Raw genomic sequence first — 21,762 nt, forward strand, 5'->3', positions numbered from 1 at the left:
GGAGGGGGGAAAGCCAATGACAGGTACTAAGGGGCAGATTCCGCCAGGACCAAATGGGGCCCAGTCCTGGTGGACACACTCTGAAGAACTGTGAAGAAAGCTCCTTGGAACTGTCCCAAGGGGAGGGAGGGAAATGGGGGGAGGGATTTCCAGCAACTCCTGTCCCTCCTGGGTTGAGGGTGGCCCGCGGGGGCGTTAAATCCCACATTTCCCAGCTGCTTTAAACTCGAGTCCTGGAAAGAGCCCTCAGGCAGAAGCGGGGAGTCAGATGGAGGCCCTGGAGATGGTATGCGGGATCAGGGAGGCCCTGGAGTTGGTACGTGGGATCGGGTGCAGGGGCCTTTCATCCGGGCTGCCCACTGAGGGGGCTGGGGGGCTGCAAGCAGGGCCTGGCCTCACAGCCTGTGCCTCTAACAAAGCCCACAGGCTGCCTCATCCGCTGACCCACCAGCCGGGCCCCTCTCCCCAGCAACCTTGCAGAACAGGACACAACGTCATCTTTTCTCTTCACCTCCAGCCTCTGAGGCGATTCCTTCTGAGGTTTTTCTGGAGGGGTTGTCTGTTTGCTTTGTCTTTGTTTATTTCTACTACTAATAGGTTAAAAACAATACTCTTGGGGGCATGATGAGTCGCATAAGACCTTAAAATCCTTCTTGAGATGGTTTTCCTATTCCCTGGAGCCCAACAGCCAAGTTTGCTCCGCTGCGGACCCTCGTCCCCCTCCTCCTTCCCACCTGAGAGCCAGCCCCTCCCAACCTCCCGGCCACCTTGACCTTGGAGGACAGTGAGATGGGAACCCCTGCCACATGCACGTTCACACGTTTTCCCTTACTCCTCACCCTGAAGGAGGAAAAGCAGAAGCGAAGACAGAGTAAGATTCGTTCTGAAGGAAATCTCAGAGCCTAACTAGAGCCCATTGCTAAAGCCTCCTGTCTCCCAGGGGAGATCGTGGAAGTCACGTCCCACTGGGAAGAAACAAACTCCCTTATATTCCAAAAAGTCCCGTTTTAAAACCCGGGCACCCACACTCTGTTTCAAAAGTCAAAACGAACACATTATACTTGGCCAGACAACGTTTCCAGTAAGACATCCTGTTCTTATTCTCCAGCCCAAACCTGATGAGTAGTATATAATTTAACAGACTTGGACAGCCCAGAAAATGCCACTGCCTCCAAGGAATCGCAGAAACTTCCTACTTTGCCACCGTGTAAGGGGGAAAACGGCCCTTCAAGGTCGAGTCCTGAAGGCAATGTTTTGACTTGTCAAACTGTGTTGGCCAAGAAAACCAACAACGAAAACCAAGTGGTGCACAAGGAGACAGAGAAAATGGACCCCTCATGACAGCGTAAACTGTCAAACTGAAATCAAATTTCAGTTCTCCGTAGCTGGGAAAAAGTAATTCAGTGATAACAAGTTTATAGCCTGCATTTTATTTCCCAACCATGCATCAAGATTCACACTTCCTAAATCCAAGGTCTGTAGGTCACTATTCAGTTATGAAATCTAACCTCTCAGTGACGCTTTCACGGTTAACTCTAGCAAAAAGGAGAAAATACAGATCCCACCAATGGAGCATAAAATATGAACCTTACAGGATAGAACATGCTCAATAAAGCACATACTGCTGCAACACAAGAGGAAAGAAACACCCTCTGTCTGACATAACTTGTGTTGCTTTTCCTGTTTCTAGACATTTCTAGAGTATTTTCTGCAGGATTATATGCAGTGTTTTCTAGAGGAGCAGAAGTTACGAGTCGGTCTGTTTTCATAATGAGCGTTTATTGAAGTTTACTTTATTCTATTAAATAAAAATTTAACTTACCAACCACCGGCCTGAAGAGGCTTCAAAACAAAGCAGCTAACTCATTCAAACCTCACGACAGTCCTACGAGGTGAGCACTAATATTATCTCACTTTACACATGTGGAAACTGCCACAGAGAGCAGTTACGTCTGTTGCTCCAGGTCACACGGCAGCTAAGAAGGGCACCAGGGCACGAACCGAGGTGGGCGGACTCCAGGACACACTCTCAGCCACCTACAGAGCAGCCTCCCCGCCAGCAAGGAGGTGGGTGGGCGCACCAGTCCCGAAGATGTTCGCCGTAGCTCATGTCTGTCAGCTGCCAGCAAACTACTAAATTGTTCTCATGCTGGTGGGCTTTTTTTTTAATTCAGCTGTCTTAACGAGGGGTTTTTCAGGTACATCAAAAGGGTACTTTTAAAAGGTAGGTTTTTAAAAAATAGCTTTAAGGCAAAAAGAGCAAGTCCAGCAAGCATCGGTATGTTTGGTAAACATTTTGATGGGTTAGGATTCCCAGTTAACTATAGAAACCCTAGTTTAAAAAAATGGTACGGTAAGTAAATCCTAGTCATTATAGGCAAACTCTCTATTGAATTAATGCTAGAGGGATAAGAGTAATCCATTGCTGAAACTGGGGTTATAGAGTCTTTTCAAACCATGTTGGATCTCCCTGAATTATCTCAGATGCAAATTGAGGGTGAAAATATTCTCAGGAGAGGCCGGATTTAACACAACACACGGGCAGAAGAGGTGGAGAGCCCTCCTGCCACCAAACTATCCCCAACCAAAATGAAGATAACACATTTGTTGGAATAAATCTCAGTACCATTTGATTTCCAGTCTGCAGGATGCATTTCCCTTTTTTTAATTGCTTATGTATCCCAAATACCTAGAACAGTGCCTGGCATATAGAAGGTACTAAGGAAATACCTGTTGAAGAAATAGGGTGAAATAGATGGGAGGCATTGCCTGGTCTGAAAGAGGGGGAGGAAAATGTGCATTAACTTTCTATTGCTGCTAAACAAAATACCACAGCTTGTGGCTTAAAGCACGTCACTTATTATCTTGTAGACCTTTATGTCAGGAGTCTGGACATGGTGTGACCAGGTTCTCTGCTCAGGGTCAAGTGCAATCAAGGTGTCCACTGAATAACTGAAACACTGCTTCCAAGTCTGCACATGTTGTTGGCAGAATCCAGTTCCTTATGGTTGTAGAACTGAGGTTCCTCCTTTTTTCCTGGCTGTTGGCTCGGGCCACTCTCAACTTCTAGAACCCATTCTTAGGTCCTTACCATATGGCCATCTCCACGGGTCAGCAGGAAAATTTCATTTCAAGGTCAGTAGGAAAATTTCTCATGCTTTGAACCTCTTCCTTGAGGTAGGGCCCTTTGAAGAGCTCCCATAATTAGGAGAGGTCCCTCAAGATAGTCTTCCTTTTGAGCAACTGACGTGGGACCTTAAACACATCTGAAAAATCCCGTCCTCTTTGTCATATAATGCCACCTTGTCACGGAAGTGACATCCATCGTATTTACAGTGCTGCCCACACTCAAAGGAGAGGGGCGTGTACCCCAGGAGGGAAGCATGCTGGGGACCATCTTAGCCTACCACAGCAGGATAGGCATGGGCCAGTTGGCCAAATAAGGCTAAAAACTATGGTAGTCAGTGTTCATGGAGTCAGGATTTCCAGGAAAGGGAACGCTCTAAAAATATCTTTGCCATGCCCATGTTCGTAGTAGCATTATTAACAACATCATAAAGATGGAAGCAACCCAAGTGTCCACTGATGGGTGAACAGATAAACAAAATGTGGTAACCATACAATGGAATGCTACTCGGCCTTTAAAAGGAAGGAAATTCTGACACAAGCTGCATCATGCATGAACCCTGAAGACATTATGCTCAGTGAAACAAGCCAATCACAAAAGGCTGATTTTGATCATATGATATGATTCCACTTACATGGGGTACCAAGTGTCGTCAAACTCAGAGAGACAGAAAACAGAATGAGGAGTTAGTGTTTAATGAGTACACAGTGCCAGTTTTGCAAGAGAAAGAAGAGCTCTGAAGACTGGGTACAGTGACAACGTGAATGTACTTGACATCCTGAGCTGTACACTGCAAGTGGCTAAGATGGTAGTTTTATGTTACGTGTACTTTACCATGATAAAAAATAATAAAAAAAAAACTTTGCCAATGAAACTACTTACAACTAATTTTTAACTCATTTAATAGACAGGTGTGGGTGTCTGCATTGTGACGAACCGCACGGAATGGTGAGGGACATGAGCATTAATGTAACAGGTCCCTCAATGATTAGTGAATTAAAACTGAAGTTTGTTTTTGAAAATAATTATTATTTTTTATCAGAAATAACCACCGGAACAATGATCCAAACTAATTTTCCCCATCCCACATGAAAGCGTAACTGACCTGGCCTAATTCCAAGGTGACGTTGACTTTGTTGTACCGTGTCCCGGAGGAGAGAGGAGGGCTTTGCCACCAACGTTCGGATCCATCGATTGCATTAGTGACTGGATGCGCTTTCCTGGGGTCCTCAGAATTGCAATAGTCACAGAACTGGCCCTGGGGAGACAAAAAAAAGCTCTTTTTTAATTTTTCAAGTAACTTTTTCTTCTCAATTTAGTCAAAGAGGTAATCAAAACAAAGACTGCTTTATACAGTTTAGAGATGTCAGCTGTTGAAATTCATGTTTTCTGAAGACAGTAGTAAGGCTATCTCTTTTTTATTTAATCTTAAACCATATCACCTGTTTATACCTGTTTCTCCTGTTCCTAAGATACACATTATATTTAACTCCCATCTGTTACAGCTATGTTTTTCTCGCCTTGTATGACACTTTAAGAAGAGCCTGTTGTGCTTGGGATGCAAAGATGTTTCCCTTCAGCAAATCCTTTTAAGTCTTCATATCCTCCTCTGCAGGCTCTGCATCAGGCACTGAGATACAGGGAAGATCCCCGCTCACAGTCCCAGTGGAGGCGCCAAGCATAGAGATAACCATAAGGGAAGCAGGGATGGCAGGAGTGTAGAGCACTGGTTCTAAGGGGGTAGACAGTCCATGGGCTCAGGAAAGGCAGGGTGGAAGAGGCGGGATTTCAGCTGCCTGTGAGGATGGGCAGGACCTTGGTAAGTGGCAGTGAGCAGCAACAGGGAAGGTGTTCCAGGCAGAGGAACCAGCACCAGCAAAGGCACAGGGACCAGCTGGTCCAGTTGACCGAGAGCGCCAGTAATGGAAGACAACACTTGAAAGGTAAGTGCCCTGGGGGAGATGTGGCTGGGCTGTGGATGCCAGAATGAGTAGCTGGCAGTTAATTTAGTAGGTAAATGGGAATCCATTTTTACCTGGAGCGGTATTTATTTGGCATTGTCATCTCTGTTGAAATTGGGTTCTACTGATATCTCATCTTCTGAACTGAATTACTCTTTTTTGGTAGGCAGATTTTCTTGCTTCTGTTTTGGTTTGGTTTGGTTTTTTGGCGTGTTTTTGCCATGAAGAATTTCACCACCATTACCACCTAAAAAGCCTTTCATATATATTGAAAATATTTGAATTGGGTCGAAGGCTCATGCTTACCCAGGGGTGGAATTCACATACTGAAGTGTTTGCTCCCCAATTAAATTATCTTAGGGCATAACCACCACAGAGGAGGGGGAGGCAGAAGCAAACTTAGACCCGCAGCGTCCCCAGAAATGTGCTGTGATGAAAGGGTGGCTCTGCTCCTTGTGGGCATCTTGGAAGGTAATTTTTAAATGTTCAAAGATAAATTTGATCCTGGCGTGAAACCAAATGTGTGACCCAAAGTTTTCACTGAGTGGGTTACTGCGGGCTCTTTCACATCTCTGTCTGCAAAAGCTTTTGACACAGAGATGAGAATACTGCAAGATAAACAAGACTAGGGGCTCACGCTTTGAATTGTGTCAAGACTATGGTTAGCCTAGTCAAGTGGGAAATAGCAAATGTGATTAGAAGGGGCTAGAAGTAACGGGGACAAAGCTGTTCAGATAAACAGCTAAACAGAGTTGAGATCCAAGGCTGGAGGGCCCCAGAGGACAAGCCAATGTTTGCCCAGAGGCCCACGGAGTGACCTATGCTTTTTTAGAAAGATGGGAAAAAACAGTCTCTCCTAGTTGCTAACATTTTCAATGATTCTCCTTAACCAAAAGCCTCTCATGTATAACACTTTGCAGCTGAAGTCACAGGACAAACACCATATCGTTCTAACAAACGAGAGGCTGATTACAGCACCGCTCCCTAACACGACTTCTCTTTTATTACTGGAATAGTCATTTCTTCAACTTTTCCAAATTGCCTCCAATGTGTAGGGCACTGTGTTGGATGCGGACAAACACTAAGAGTTGGACCCTGCCCCGAAGAGACAGCGGCAGAGAAGAGAAACGTCTCAAACCCGACGTGTCACCAGCAGGTGTGGGGACCCAGCGAGCACAGGGCCTGGGGAGCCCGGGAGAGGCACACCACGCTCTGCTTGCTTCATCTTCACAGCGCTCTCAGGTGCGGGTCAAAGCCTTCAAAACTCAAAGACCCGGAATTGAAGACTCACCGAGGTGCAGGGTCTCGCCTCAAACCACCTAGCCAGGACAGGCAGGAACCCAGACCTGTGTGTGGGTCCGGCCCTGGAACTCACAGCCCAGAACACTTTCCATCCTGGCCTCGCTGCTCAGCAAGCTACATCAAAGAGCCTTTCTCAGATTTGGATGCCATGTGAGGCCACGCTGGAATAGCAATTATGTGCTTTTCCAAGCACCTGCCCAGGGCCAGATGTGTGGGAAGAGACCCAGCTGAGGAGAGAACCCTGTCCGACAGAAGCTGAGAGGCATGCCCTGTGGCGGCACGGAAAACACACTCATCCATCAAAGCCCCCATCACATTATCACCACATCTGTGCTGCCACGAACCCCGCTCCGAGCCATCACTCACGGAGGCTCCTGAGGTTACGTGCCTTCAAGGCACTGTCTCAAGTGCCCAGACCCAAGCCAGCTGGAGTCCTGATGTGGAGAACATTCTGGAGTGTGCCCATTTCCAAACGTGGATTGCTCCTTTGCAAAGATCTTATTCAGAACATTCTCCCTTCTGAGAGGCACAAAGCACATCGGCGTGGTTATCTACAATTAAGACGAGCATTCTGTACATTTCCTGAGCACCTCTAGGTCTGCGTGTGGAGGGGTGAAGGGCGATGGCTACACAGTACAGGAGAGCACCCAGCTCTGCGGCCCCCATGCAGGCTTCACCCCACTGGGGAGGGGGAGCTTTGCATCCCTGCTGTGCTGGGCTCCTGCAGGAAGGGATTTGAGAGATGAAACAAGGGGCTCGAGGTTGGTCCCAGGTATTTTTTAAAGGCAGATAAGCAAATACCTGCAAAGTTTATACCTGTTACTCAAAAACTGTCCATTCAGACCAAGTTCCAGAGATTTTTTTTCTTTTTCACTTGTTTCAAAGAGATGCATTTTGGAGTAGAATGATGGAAGTTCAAATCCTGCCATACAGATGTCAATAAATAGTTGTTAAATATACTAGTGGATGAATATTCCACACAAATATGTGTACCTGTGTAGGTGCTTTCAGGTAGCAGTTCTTTCCTTAAGGAGAAGCTACATTAGGGATCACACACAAAAGACAAGCTGGCAGCCCTGGGAACACTGCCAGGTGTTGGGTAGTCAATGAGGACAACAAGCTGATCTGAAAGTAACAGTCAAGACTATTCACTTACACGGAAGCCCCCAAAGTGTCCGTGAACAGATGACTGGACAAAGAAGACGTGGTGTATACATACAATGGAAAACTACTCAGCCATGAAAAAAGAATGAAATAACGCCATTTGCAGCAACATGGATGGACCTGGAGATTGTCATATTAAGTGAAGTAAGTCAGAGAGACAAGCATTATATGGTATCACTTATATGTGGAATCTAAACAATAGTACAAATGAACTTATTTATAAAACAGAAACAGACTCACAGACATAGAGTACACGAGGGCCTGAATCCTTGACTGTAACTCCCTCCAGAAAACTGCAATGCACTCCGTCTGGTGTGGGGAGGGCAGCTGCCCCCACAAGTCCTGCCAATAAAGCCCTGGGATTTTGCCTGTGGTGGAGCCGAAAAGATCACACATAGGATTCTGCCTAGAGATGGCCACCTCGCCTACCTCTTTAAAAATCCTGCAGAAGTGCAGTGCACTGAAGGCAGTCCTTCTCCACAGCTGACCTCAATCCTTCATGCTGCAACACTACACCACTCTTTTTATTTTGTCTTCAGTGAAGGTGGAGAACTGTTGCTTATAAACATTGGTATCATGGTCGTGAAGGCCCTGGCCTCATCTTTTCTACTCTGCTCTGTTTCAGCTACAATCCTCCTAAGCTACAGTGACAGGTGCCATATGTAACAGCCACGGAAAAAACGCACTCCAGCATGAAGGCGAGCAAGTGATCAAAGAAAAACGAGGCCGCCTATAACACCAAATGTGTGAGGGGCACCAACAGTTACTTCAAAGCCAGCCTGGTGCTCAGGGAGAGGGAACCAAGATTGTATCAGGTCCTGTTATTTCTATTAGAAAAAGGGCATTCAACAGATATATTTTTATTTAAATAAAAGCCTACTATTTGACCTAAAAGATAATGAAATAAAACAAGAGAAAGAAAAAATTAGTTCATGACAATCTTACTAAAAGATTTTCCTAATGAGGTCTCCGAGCATTGTCTGCTACTTTTTCTGGTTAAAAACATTCATAATTCAATGTCACATTAGAGATACATTAAGTGATCAGCTGTCACAATGAATAGGGACGCTGCCTAGAAACAGGTGAGACATATAGAAAGGTTTTAAAGCCTAGAATTTTTGCATTCTCATCAAATCACTATGCAAACTACCCTGTGTAGAATCTTTGCCACCACCGTCTTTTGTGCACACACACAGCCCCTCAGCAATATTTAGTCTCTGCAGAGCCAATCCCAGGACATAAGGAATTGGATCTTTCGCTTCACAATCCCACCCCACCCTTCCCCTGATACAGCCCCCAGAGCCCTCACTAGTGCAGGAATCACCCAACCACTGGGCTCTGCTTAAACAAGGGATCCAAGGCTCACGGTACTGGTACCACCCCACCTGCGTTAGACCGTCCTTACTTCATGCCCCACTGACATGTTCTTCATATGTAAGGGCTACTCTCAATGTGGGTGATCCCTAAATGTTTGTTTAGCCAAGAGCTCTCCTCACTCTGTTCAGGGACCACACTTTGAGTTATCAGACTGCAAAGTCTCAAAAGCAAAGCCCCTCTAGAACTGCCCAGAAGCCCCAGGCCCCCATCCTCCAGTCCCCCTCACACAGATGTTCCTTACACAGATAACTCACATGCTGACTGGTCACTAAACACTGCCGACTGACTGACAGCCTGGTTATCTGGCCTAAATACGAAGTTACTGCCATGGACTGAATATCCGTGTCCCCTCCCCAGATTCATATGTGAAGAGCTCACTCACTAGATGATGGTATTAGGATGAAGGCTCCACCTGCATAAGTGGGATTAGTGCCCTTATAAATAGAGAGACCCCCTCACCCTTCTCATCATATGAGGACAGACAGCAAAAAACAGCCATCAACAAACAAGAAGTGGGTCCTCACCAGACAGCGAACCTGCCCACACCTTGACCTTGGACTTCCCAGCCTCCAGAACTGTGAGAAATAAATTTCTGTTGTTTACAAGCTACCCAATCCATAGTATTTTGTTATGGCAGCCCACATGGACTAAGACGGGCTGCCGTAACAAAGTACCACAAACTGGGCGGCTTAGAACAACAGAAGTTTATTGTCTCACAGCTCAGGAAGCTCAAAGTCTGCAGTCAGGGTGTCAGCAGGGCCCCGCTCCCTTTGAAATCTGTGGAGGAAAGAGGCTTCCTTGCCTCTTCCAGCTTTGAGTGACCCAGTCCTGGTCCCTGGTCTCAGTCACAGCCTCAGACACCTCTACTTTGAAATTCAACACTCCAGGGCCACACCTGACTTCCAAAGGCAGGTTGTTGAAAGTTCGGTATTTTTTTTTTTTATCAAACAGCACTTCCATCAGGGTGCTGCTCCAATGGGAAAATTCTATGATGGTGCTGCCCTTTGAAAACCTCTTCAAAAGGCATCTATAAAGTGTCTACAACAGGCTGCCACAGGGAAGACAAACTACAGGAAAATGTGGCCCCACTTTCAGGGAGCTTATGTTCGAATGAGGATACAGACATGAAAATCAATGGCGCCAAGGGGATGAGTGGAGTGAGTGAGGTGGTGTAGGGTTTGGCTGGAACAATGAGGGAAAAGCAGTTGGTAGCACAGCACAGCGGGTAAGAGCATGAACTCTGCAGCCAGAGTGCCTGGCTTTACCACACACCAGCTGTGTGACCTTGAACAAATCACTTCACCTCTCTGTGCTTCAGTTTCCTCATTTGTACAATAAGCATGCTAGGAGTACCTCCTTCATCAATGGTTGTGAGGATTAAGAAGTCAGTTTGTGAAAGGTGTTTTAGAACAGCACCAGGCTTCAGTAAGTGTTGTATAAGTGTGTGTCAGATTAATGCCCTGCACTAAACAGGGGAGTAAGTCTGCTGGTTAGTAGGCTGCTCTCCCTACTCACCACTCTGCCTGCTCTTATTTGGCATCACTTCTGTACACAGCATATGGTGCAACTTGAAAGTAACGGAGAATTAGTCTATTTCCTACTTCTTATAGTGAAGGTATGCATAGATAATCTAATTAAAACCCATATTTCTCTCATGCTAATATTCATTTATTAATTACACACATATTTTCTTTTTTTTTTACTTTTATTGATTCATAATCATTTTACAGTGTTGTGTCAAATTCCAGTGTTCAGCACAATTTTTCAGTCATTCATGGACATATACACACTCATTGTCACATTTTTTTCTCTGTGATTTATCATAACATTTTGTGTTTATTTCCCTGTGCTGTACAGTGTAATCTTGTTTATCTATTCTACAATTTTGAAACCCCAGTCTATCCCTTCCCACCCTCTACCCCGCCCCCCACCCCGGTAACCACAAGTCTGTATTCTCTGTCCATGAGTCTATTTCTGTCCTGTATTTATGCTTTGTTTTTGTTTGTTTGTTTGTTTTTGTTTTTTAGATTCCACATATGAGCGATCTCATATGGTATTTTTCTTTCTCTTTCTGGCTTACTTCACTTAGAATGACATTCTCTAGGAGCATCCATGTTGCTGCAAATGGCATTATGTTGTCGGTTTTTATGGCTGAGTAGTATTCCATTGTATAAATATACCATTTCTTCTTTATCCAGTCACCTGTTGATGGACATTTAGGTTGTTTCCATGTTTTGGCTATTGTAAATAGTGCTGCTATGAACATTGGGGTGCAGGTGTCGTCCTGAAGTAGATTTCCTTCTGGGTACAAGCCCAGGAGTGGGATTCCTGGGTCATATGGTAAGTCTATTCCTAGTCTTTTGAGGAATCTCCACACTGTTTTCCATAGTGGCTGCACCAAACTGCATTCCCACCAGCAGTGTAGGAGGGTTCCCCTTTCTTCACAGCCTCTCCAGCATTTGTCATTTTTGGATTTTTGAATGACGGCCATTCTGACTGGTGTGAGGTGATACCTCATTGTAGTTTTGATTTGCATTTCTCTGATAATTAGTGATATTGAACATTTTTTCATGTGTTTTTTGATCATTTGTATGTCTTCCTTGGAGAATTGCTTGTTTAGGTCTTCTGCCCATTTTTGGATTGGGTTGTTTTTTTCTTATTGAGTTGTATGAGCTGCTTATATATTTTGGAGATCAAGCCTTTGTCGGTTTCACTTGCAAAAATTTTCTCCCATTCCGTAGGTTTTCTTCTTGTTTTATTTCTGGTTTCCTTTGCTGTGCAGAAGCTTGTAAGTTTCATTAGGTCCCATTTGTTTATTCTTGCTTTTATTTCTTCTAGGAGAAAATTTTTGAAATGCATGTCAGATAATGTTTTGCCTATGTTTTCCTCTAGGAGGTTTATTGTATCTTGTCTTATGTTTAAGTCTTTAATCCATTTTGAGTTGATTTTTGTATATGGTGTAAGGGTGTGTTCTAGCTTCATTGTTTTACATGCTGCTGTCCAGTTTTCCCAACACCATTTGCTGAAGAGACTGTCTTTATTCCATTGTATATTCTTGCCTCCTTTGTCGAAGATGAGTTGACCAAAAGTTTGTGGGTTCGTTTCTGGGCTCTCTATTCTGTTCCATTGGTCTATATGTCTGTTTTGGTACCAATACCATGCTGTCTTGATGACTGTAGCTCTATAGTATTGTCTGAAGTCTGGGAGAGTTATTCCTCCAGCCTCTTTCTTTCTCTTCAGTAATGCTTTAGCAATTCTAGGTCTTTGATGGTTCCATATAAATTTTATTATGATTTGTTCTAGTTCTGTGAAATATGTCCTGGGTAATTGGATAGGGATTGCATTAAATCTGTAGATTGCCTTGGGCAGTGTGACCATTTTAACAATATTGATTCTTCCAATCCAAGAGCATGGAATATCTTTCCATTTTTTAAAGTCTTCTTTAATTTCCTTCATCAATGGTTTATAGTTTTCTGTGTATAATTCTTTTGCCTCCTTGGTTAGATTTATTCCCAGATATTTTATTACTTTGGGTGCTATTTTAAAGGGGATTGTTTCTTTACTTTCTTTTTCTGTTGATTTATCGTTAGTGTAAAGAAAGGCAACTGATTTTTGAACATTAATTTTGTAACCTGCTACCTTGCTGAATTCTTCGATCAGCTCTAGTAGCTTTTTTGTGGACCTTATAGGGTTTTCTATATATAGTAACATGTCGTCAGCATATAATGACACTTTTACCTCTTCTTTTCCAATTTGGATCCCTTTTATTTTTTTCTCTTGCCTGATTGCTGTGGCTAGGACTTCCAGGACTATACTGAATAGGAGTGGTGATAGTGGGCATCCTTGTCTTGTCCCAGATTTTAGTGGGAAGCTTTTGAGTTTTTCACCATTGAGAACTATGCTGGCTATAGGTTTGTCATATATAGCTTTTATTATGTTGAGATATGTTCCCTCTATACCCACTTTGGCGAGAGTTTTTATCATAAATGGGTGTTGAATTTTATCAAATGCTTTTTCTGCATCGATTGAGATGATCATGTGGTTTTTGTCCTTTCTCTTGTTGATGTGATGTATTACATTGATTGATTTGCGTATGTTGAACCAGCCTTGTGTCCCTGGGATGAACCCCACTTGGTCATGATGTATAATCTTTTTTATGTGTTGTTGGATTCTATTTGCTAAAATTTTGGTGAGGATTTTGGCGTCTATGTTCATCAGTGATATTGGCCTATAATTCTCTTTTTTTGTAGTGTCTTTGCCTGGTTTTGGTATCAGGGTGATGGTGGCTTCATAGAATGAGTTTGGGAGTATTCCCTCCTTTTCAATCGTCTGGAAGAGTTTGAGAAGGACTGGTATGAGTTCTTCTTTGTATGTTTGGTAGAATTCCCCGGTGAAGCTGTCCGGTCCTGGACTTTTATTTGTAGGGAGGTTTTTAATTGCTATTTCTATTTCCTTTCTAGTGATCGGATTGTTCAAGTGTTCAGTTTCTTCTTGATTCAGTTTTGGTGGACAGTATGTTTCCAGAAACTTGTCCATCTCCTCTAGGTTATCCAGTTTGGTTCCATATAGTTTTTCATAATATTCTCGTATGATATTCTGTATTTCTATTTTGTTTGTTGTAATTTCTCCATTTTCCTTTCTTATTTTGCTAATTTGTGCTCTCTCTTTTTTCTTCTTTGTGAGTTTGGCTAGAGGTTTGTCGATTTTATTTACTTTTTCAAAAAACCAGCTTTTGGTTTGGTTGATTTTTTCTATGGTCTTGTTAATCTCTATTGTATTTAATTCCTCTCTGATCTTTATTATTTCCTTCCTTCTGCTGCTTTTTGGGGCTTTTTGTTCTTCTTTTTCTAATTGATTCAGGTGGTGGGTTAACTTGTTTATTTGAGATTGTTCTTCTTTTTTGAGGAAGGCCTGTATCGCTATAAACTTCCCTCTTAGCACTGCCTTTGCTGTGTCCCATAGGTTTTGAGTGGTTGTGAATTACACACATATTTTCTAAGCATCTAGGATGGGAAAACCACTGAGAGAATATAATATGCTTATGACATTGAGAAACTGGCAGGACATGTGTGACTCAATGAGTTGGCTTTCCCTAGGGCAGGCTCCACCCTGTTGGCAGGAGGGATCTAATCAAGGATCTGCTAGCTCATGCACACAGCTCTATTTTGTGAAGCAGAAAAAGGCTCCCTGCCTCTGAGCAGATACAGCTTTGCCCAGGCTGGATTTTCAGCCCCCTTGGCCAGGAGCCCATGTATACAGCACAATCCAGGCAGATTCACTGGCCAATACCACTGAGGTACCATTTAATAACCTTTTCCTCACTAGGCAAATGGTTCCAAAGGTTGAGCAAGAATTAACACAGGTTTCATGAAAGCCTACATCACAACCGGAAACACATTTAAGATTAACAACCTATTTTTCATTGGAAACCATGGAAGCCAGATGACAGTGAGATGATATAAAGTGCTGAAAGGGAAAAAACCAGTCAGTCAAGAATTCTATACCTGGTAAAATTAGTCTTCAAAAATGAGGGAGAAATTAACACATTACCAAATAAACAAAAGCTGAAAGAGTTTGTTGCTAGTAGACCTGCCCTAAGAGAAATGTTAAAGGGAGTTCTTTGAGCTGAAATAAAGGACATTAGACAGTAACTCAAAGCCATACAAAGAAATACAGAATACCAGTACAGGTAACTACACAGGTAAATACGAAAGCCAGCATTATTGTATCTTTGGTTGGTAACTCTTTTCTTCCTATATGATTTAAAAGACAAATGCATAGAACAATAATTATATTTTTATCTTGATGGGCAACAAAGTGTAAAGATGTAATTTTGTGACAATAACATCATAAAAATTGGGGACAGACTTATAGAGGCAGAGTTTTGGATGCTATTAAAGCTAAGTTGATATCAACTCAAATTGGATCACTATAAATTTAGAATGTTAATTGTAATCCCCAGAGAATGCACTAAGAAAATAACTTTTAAAAATTTACAGAATGGGAAATGAGGAGGAAGTCAAGATAGTACATTAGAAAAAGAAATTAAACACAAAAATAGTAAAGGAGGAATTGAGGAACAAAAAAATATGTGACTCATAGAAAACAAATAACAAAATGGCAGACGTAAGTCCTTCATTATCAGTAATCAATTTAAATGTAAATGGATTAGACTTACCAATTAAAAGCAGAGATTGACAGAATGGATTTAAAAAAAAACATATATATGATCCAAGTATATGAAGTCTATAAGAAATTCACTTTAGTTCCAAAGACATAAATAAGTTGAAAATGAAAGGATATAAAAAGGTATTCCATGTAAATAGTAAGCAAAGGGAGTTAGAATGGATGATACTAACATCACACAAAATAGACATTAAGCCAAAAGTTGTTACAAGAGATAAAGGCAGACATTATACAATGATAGAAGGGCCAATCCATCAAGAAGATGTAACAATTTAAATATATCTGCACCAAACAAAAGAGCTTCAAATATACATGAAGCAAAGATCCATAGAACTGAAGGGAGAAATAACTCTATAATAATAGTTGGAGACATCAATGCTCCATTTTCAATAATGGGCAGTTTCTCAAAATCTTGAACTTCTGATATGATCTGATATGATAGCAATTCCACTCCTAGGAATATACCCAAGATAACTGAAAACACATGTCCACACAAAGATTTGCTTGTGAATGTTCACAGCAGCATTACTTGTAACAGCCAAAGTCTAGAAACTATGCAAATGTCCATCAACTAGCGAATGGATAAAGAAAATGAGGTATAGCCATACAATGGCATACTGTTTCCTGCAAAAAAAAGAGAGAAACAAACTACTAAATCATGCAACAGTATGAAAGAACTTCAGAATCATTATGCTGAATGAAAGAAGTCAGACACGAAAGACTACATGTTATGTGATTCCATTTATATGAAATTTCCAGAAATGGCAAATCTTTAGAGACAGAATTCAGACTAGAGATAGGAGCAGAAACTATGTGAACAGGCACGAGAGAACTTTGGGGGCTGTTGGAAATGTTCTAAAACCAGATTCTAGTGACAGTTGCCCAACTCCATAAACTTACTAAAAATGACTTAATTCACACAATGGATGCATGCTATGGTATTTCAACCACGCTTCGATAAAGCTGCTAAAAATGACGCTAAAGCCCCAATCTAGTTTTGGTAAAAGATGTGAAGAAAACACGTAGCTTTCACATTCATACATGCACTAAAGATATAAAACACACAAATGTATGTATATATATGCATGACTGGTACATTATGCTGTACACTAGAAATTGACACACTGTAACTGACTATACTTCAATAAAAATTTTTTAAAGAGATATAAAACACACACAGTTATCCTTCTGTAATGGTTTAGGTACAGTGCTCTTATAAGTGAGGGGCTGAAATTAATAACCTTTTGTCCTCTCCTTTCCCTGTGACTGTATTTCTTTTTCTCGGATTAAATGATCCACACTCTGAATGGCACTGGTGATTCAGAGCATGAAATAAAATCTTGCAATTCAAGAACTGCACATTCCCAGTTCTAACTCCTCACCAGCAACCCTGAAGGTCCATGAGCTCCAGTAACCTATGAGGTTTTGAGGAACAAATTTAAACTGCTGTTTAAATTTAAATTAAATTTCACTGGTGAGTGAACTCGCCAAAGGAAAACATTTACGTAGGCTTCAAACAATTTGTACACAAACTTTCATTGCTAACCTTTGGTTAATGTCCACAAACACACAACTATTAGGAAAATCATCTTTGAAAAAGGATCACTTATCCTTCAACTGCTGACTGTAATAATTTGTCTGAAGTTTCAAAATAACTCATTAATAATTTTTAACAAATCTATCACTGGATATAGTAAATGTCTTAGATTTCCCCAAAATTTTCACATCAGTTTCACAAAGGAAAAGGCCCATGTCAAAGCTAGTAAGTGGCTCTCTTTCACAATAGTTCTCTAAACAGAGCCTTAGTGAAGTTGTTTCCTGTTTATGGTTATTAATCCAAGTTACACGAACACACAACTGGGACTGTTTTGCGGCAAGCACGCTCACGCTTAGCCACAACTCAGGCGTTGTGTACTCCTCTATCAATATCATTCACATTCCGTACAAATTTTTATGCATATATCAAAGTGCAAGGAAAGAACATATAAAAGATGTGTTGAACTGTCAGTGCACAAAATTGAGATCATATGTTTGGTAAATACGTACATTTCATTTCTTGTAAGCATAGTGCTCATGCCAAGCTAAACCAAACACAAGGTTATATTTTCAACATAGCCTTCCACTTCCATTTTATCATCACCTCTATCAGGTATCAGTCTTCAGTCGTCCCTCGGTATCCATGAGGGATTGGACCAAAAGCTGCAGATACTTAAGTCCCTTATATAAAATAGTGCAGTATTTGCATATAACCTACATACATCCTCCCAGATATTTTAAATTATCTCCAGATTATTAATAATATGTAACACAATGTAAATGCTATGTAAATAGTTGCCAGCTTAGGGCAAATTCAAGTTTTGTTTTTAGGAAAGTTCTGGGGTTATTTTGATCCACAGTTGGTTGAATCTACAGATACGAAACCCAACGATACTGAGGGCTGACTGTAATAATGTCTTTACATTCCATAGGTAAGTAAACATTTAATATTAAAGCACAAAGTGACATATTTTGGTTGTAATTACTTTTCATCAGAACCAAATTAATTTGCATATTTTTCTTGTCTGCACTTCATATTAACTATAGCCTTCAACTCTATCTTCACTCCACCATCCTTTCATTCAATATTTTCCTATTCTGTTACAGGCTTTTGTTAAGCACCAAAGATTCAACCATGAAGCAGACAGACAGGATATCTGAATCACAGAGCTCTCAAACACCAAAAACTTAATGTCTGAGCAGTAACAAGTATATAAAATCTTACTTAATGAATCTTAAGTCCAGAGAAACCACAGCAAACATTTTTCACACAACAAACAAAATGCAGACTTGTTAAATGGCTTGCCTGCTGACACATGCTACTATTCAAGTATCAGCACTGTTATTATAGAAGAGAGACCATAAACCCAGCGTTTTTTCCTAAGATGTGACTTTTATCCATTTTTTACATTTTTCGAAAAATCCATTTGGCCTGAAATTCTAAACCCTGGCTGGCCCCAAAGATTTAATTTTAGAAAGTTCAAAGAAATAGAACTATTTTAGTGAACTCTCCTCCAGTTCCCATCTTGAGCTGTACATGTGCAGATTCAAGATGATCATCACTCAGGAATGACCAAATGATTAATCCCAGTCTCTCTTCCCTTCCCCCGCCCGTCTCCCACCACCCCTCACTTTTCTGAAAGGCAGGTTTGCACCAGCTGCTGCCAATACTGGGCTAGAACAAGTGTCTGATAGCCCGGCTTCTGGAACTCGCCTTCCCCTTCTTGTCTCCAGCACACTTCTCATTACCTGAGAATCTCCCACATCAGCAATCAGTGCACCTTCTCAAGCCCTCAACTGTGAAAGCAAAAGTGCTACTCAGCAGAGCTTTTGTTCATCCCTTATTTTTAGGGAAGAAGAAGGTGTAACACCAGATACCATTCTTCTTCCGCAGGCTACCTCTTGGCCTGGAAATGCAGTCTGCTGAGTAACCTCAAAAAGTCACTTCCTACTCTGTTCAGGATTGTGGACCCAAGTTTAAGGATCTATTCTGGAAACTCAGAACAAGAGTTTTCAGAACAAGAAACATGACTTTTCTGAACTTCCAAAACAGTAGTGCCAGCCAATTACACTCAATAAAAATGCAAGCTGAGGAGAAAGAGGGTTGGCCCATTTCTAGGCAAATCCGGGGAAGAAGAGGCAGCTGAAAATTTCCTTGATACCTTCCTTCTCCTTGCATTCACTCTCCCCACAATGAGAACAGTTCTCTCCAAAGCTGAGTGTGCCAGGCAACCCAGTGGGGGACAAGAAGGGAGCATTAAAACTGTTTACTTTACTTAAAAAAAGAAGAAATTTGGTTTTTCTATTTAATATGCAGATTGCTTAAGGGACTTCACCGAGCCCACAAGTCAGCTGGTCACAAGTCACCAAGAGTTCTGTGTCTGTTCAAGGGAAGGAGAGGAGCCATCATCTGATCATGACGCACCAAAGCTTACGAGGACCTTTAAATGCACACGTGGATTCTATTCTCCTAATTAGCAGAACAGTTACAACCTTGTACTGAAATGGGGCGTGACTATGAAATTCTTTTGGCTATACAGGTTCAGTGGTTTGCTCATGGAAAGTTACTTAAAAGACCTCAAATTTAAAGATGAGTTACAATTTTCCCCCCACAAAAATTCCAAACTGGCTAACTTTTTGCTGGAATGACAAGTGACATTATATACTACCCGATAGATATTTACAAAACAACAGAGGTACTTACTCTCTATCATCAAAGAAAAGTGTTATTTTTTTAAATGTGTGAAAAGGTAAATACTGTTCTAAAGAAACATGCTTTGGATGGAAAGAGCATTTTGAAAATTACATGTTTGGAGATGTTTCATCTTTTGTTGCTAAAAAGACGGAACTGTGTTACTCTAAAGGTTCTCATATTTGCACATCTTAAAAACACGAAAATACAATTCTATAACATTTAAATAGTTTCCAAAAGAAAAATGAGTTTTGGATCTACTGTTTATACATTAAAACACAATACTTTCCTGCCAGGAAGTACTGAATTCCACCTGAAAAATGAACATTCACTAGCCAAGTTTCTACTTTAAAAAAAAAATGTTAGAATAATTGGAGGATGGAGCAGAAGTAAGAATACCACGATTGAGAAAACTCGTACAGGGTCCTAACTCTCAGAAAGGCCCCTCAGTTTAATGCTCTACTATCACGATCTTGAAATTCATAAATTTTCAACAAGGAGCTCCACGTTTTCACTTCACAATGTACTCTGTAAATTCTGCCTCTGGTTTTGGAACTCAGGAGTCATGCAGTTCTTCCATTTAAATCTACATATTTTTGAGATATCTTTTCGGTGACGACAACCACTAAATTCCAGTGTTCATGTAAAACCAGCTTTGAATGACTATATCATAAGTGCAAAACTAAACTTGTCAAAAATAATTATATAGATTTACATCTGTATATTTGTTTATACTAGTTATATACAATCACAAAAATATTTAGAGATAGCAAAATTATTTGGGGCTGTTAATAAAGAAAACAAAGTATTTTCATCGCTATTTGGTTTTTCTATTTTTGTATGTTTTGTAAGCACAAATTAATAAAGTCATATATGCATGTAACAAATAAATTAGCATATATTGTGTAAGAATATACTGCGTGTTCAACAACTTGTTATTTCTGGAAGTTCGTAGTCAAAAGACTTTCTAAAACATTGACCTAGACTATGAACGACAATCTTTGGCTTTGGGAGCCCAGACTCCAAACTTACTCCCTCTTCTGGCAAACACTTTACTCAACAATATTTCCCAGGAGAGGGAGGGAGGCAACGATGATTTCATGTAAAGAGGGTTTGGAGTTGGGACTGGGTTCAAATCCAAGTGCCCTTCTTTATGACGCAGGCACACTTCTTAACCTGCTCACTTACTCCAGCTCCCAGCGCACATGTGAGGGTCGCGTGTGTAAGGACCTGGCGCACTTCCAGGTGCTGAGGAAGCACCAGAGACACTAGCGCTCACACAGGTGTTCGTGGGAAGAGGCTCTCATGGGCTCCGAGCACCGTGTTTCTCTCCGTCCATCTCACGTGCCCCCGTGACTCTGGATGGCCGCGCTTCGGCCGGTGGGGTGAAGTGCGCTTTTTCCGTGAGACCGGAGTGGTCTAAAAGTTCTCTCTCAAAATACGCCACGGAATCTAACTGCTACCACCTTCTCTGCACGAGGTCGGGGAGACAAAGAGCCTCGAAGGAGGGGCGCCGGTGAAGGCCAGGCGCTACCTGGGTGACGAAGGCAGGAAGGACAGCAGTTCACCGCATCCCTGCAGCGCGCGGCGTCGGGCTTTCCTCCTGGGCTCGCCCAGACTTACCTCAGCCTTCACTCACCTCGCGCGCCTTTCCCGTCCGGGCCTCGGGCGGCGCGGGCGGCGCTCCCTGAGGGCCACTCCCGGGTCACTGCGCCCACCTCCCGGGGTCGCCGGCATGCGCAGGGGTTGGGGAGCCCTTCCCGGCGGCCTCGGGTCACGAGAGCGCGGGGAAAGGCGCAGCCCCTTCGCCCCGCGGGGCCGGCCGTCCCCGCCGCCCCCCGCTCTCGCCCCGGACCTTACCTGGATGGTGCGGCCGCTGCTCGGGGCGGTGGGCCCCCCGACTAACTTGCAGTAGAGCTCGGGCCGGGGCCGCGCCCCTCCCGGCTCCCGCTCCCCGCAGGTGGCGGTGGCCCAGATCTTCGCCGCCTCGGCCAGGTTGAAGTAGGGCGGGTGCAAGCTGCGCGGGGCCCGGGCCGGTGGGTCCCGAGCGGCCGCGCACGCAACTGGAGGCAGCAGCGGCACCAGCAGCAGCAGCGGCGGCAGCACGGACCCGGGTGCCCAGCCCCGAGCCCGCGCGGCCGCCGCCATCCCGCCGCGCGCGGTCCTCCTGCCTCGGCGGCCCGCGGAGGGGCTCGGGGCACCGCGGTCCCGGGGCACGAGCCTCACGCGACCAGCGAGCGCAGCCCGGGTGTGGGCGGAGGCTCCGGATCCGCGCCGACGCCCACGCCCCACGCGCCGGGAGCCCGAGGCCAGTGGGCGGCTTCTCGCGTTGGGAGCGTGCCGCGGCCGGAGCGGGCACCCGCCCGATCAGGAACTGACAGCGCCCGGCCTTGGCCCGCAGACGTCGTCGCTGCAAA

General features: G+C 43.1%; 1 protein-coding gene across 1 annotated transcript in view; it reads right to left on the bottom strand.

The window, feature by feature from the left end:
• Nucleotides 1-21,721, bottom strand: part of LAMA3 (laminin subunit alpha 3) — a 200,880-nt gene extending 179,159 nt beyond the window's left edge. The window contains exons 1-2 of the mRNA XM_031690290.2: nucleotides 21,206-21,721; nucleotides 4,233-4,385 (exon numbers count right to left, since the gene is read on the bottom strand). Coding sequence (XP_031546150.2) covers nucleotides 4,233-4,385; nucleotides 21,206-21,493 — 441 coding nt within the window. The 5' untranslated portion in view covers nucleotides 21,494-21,721. The remainder of the gene's footprint in view (nucleotides 1-4,232; nucleotides 4,386-21,205) is intronic.
• Between the last annotated feature and the right edge of the window lie 41 nt (nucleotides 21,722-21,762).

This window comes from Vicugna pacos, chromosome 24, assembly GCF_048564905.1.
Source record: "Vicugna pacos chromosome 24, VicPac4, whole genome shotgun sequence".
Taxonomy (NCBI): Eukaryota; Metazoa; Chordata; class Mammalia; order Artiodactyla; family Camelidae; genus Vicugna; species Vicugna pacos.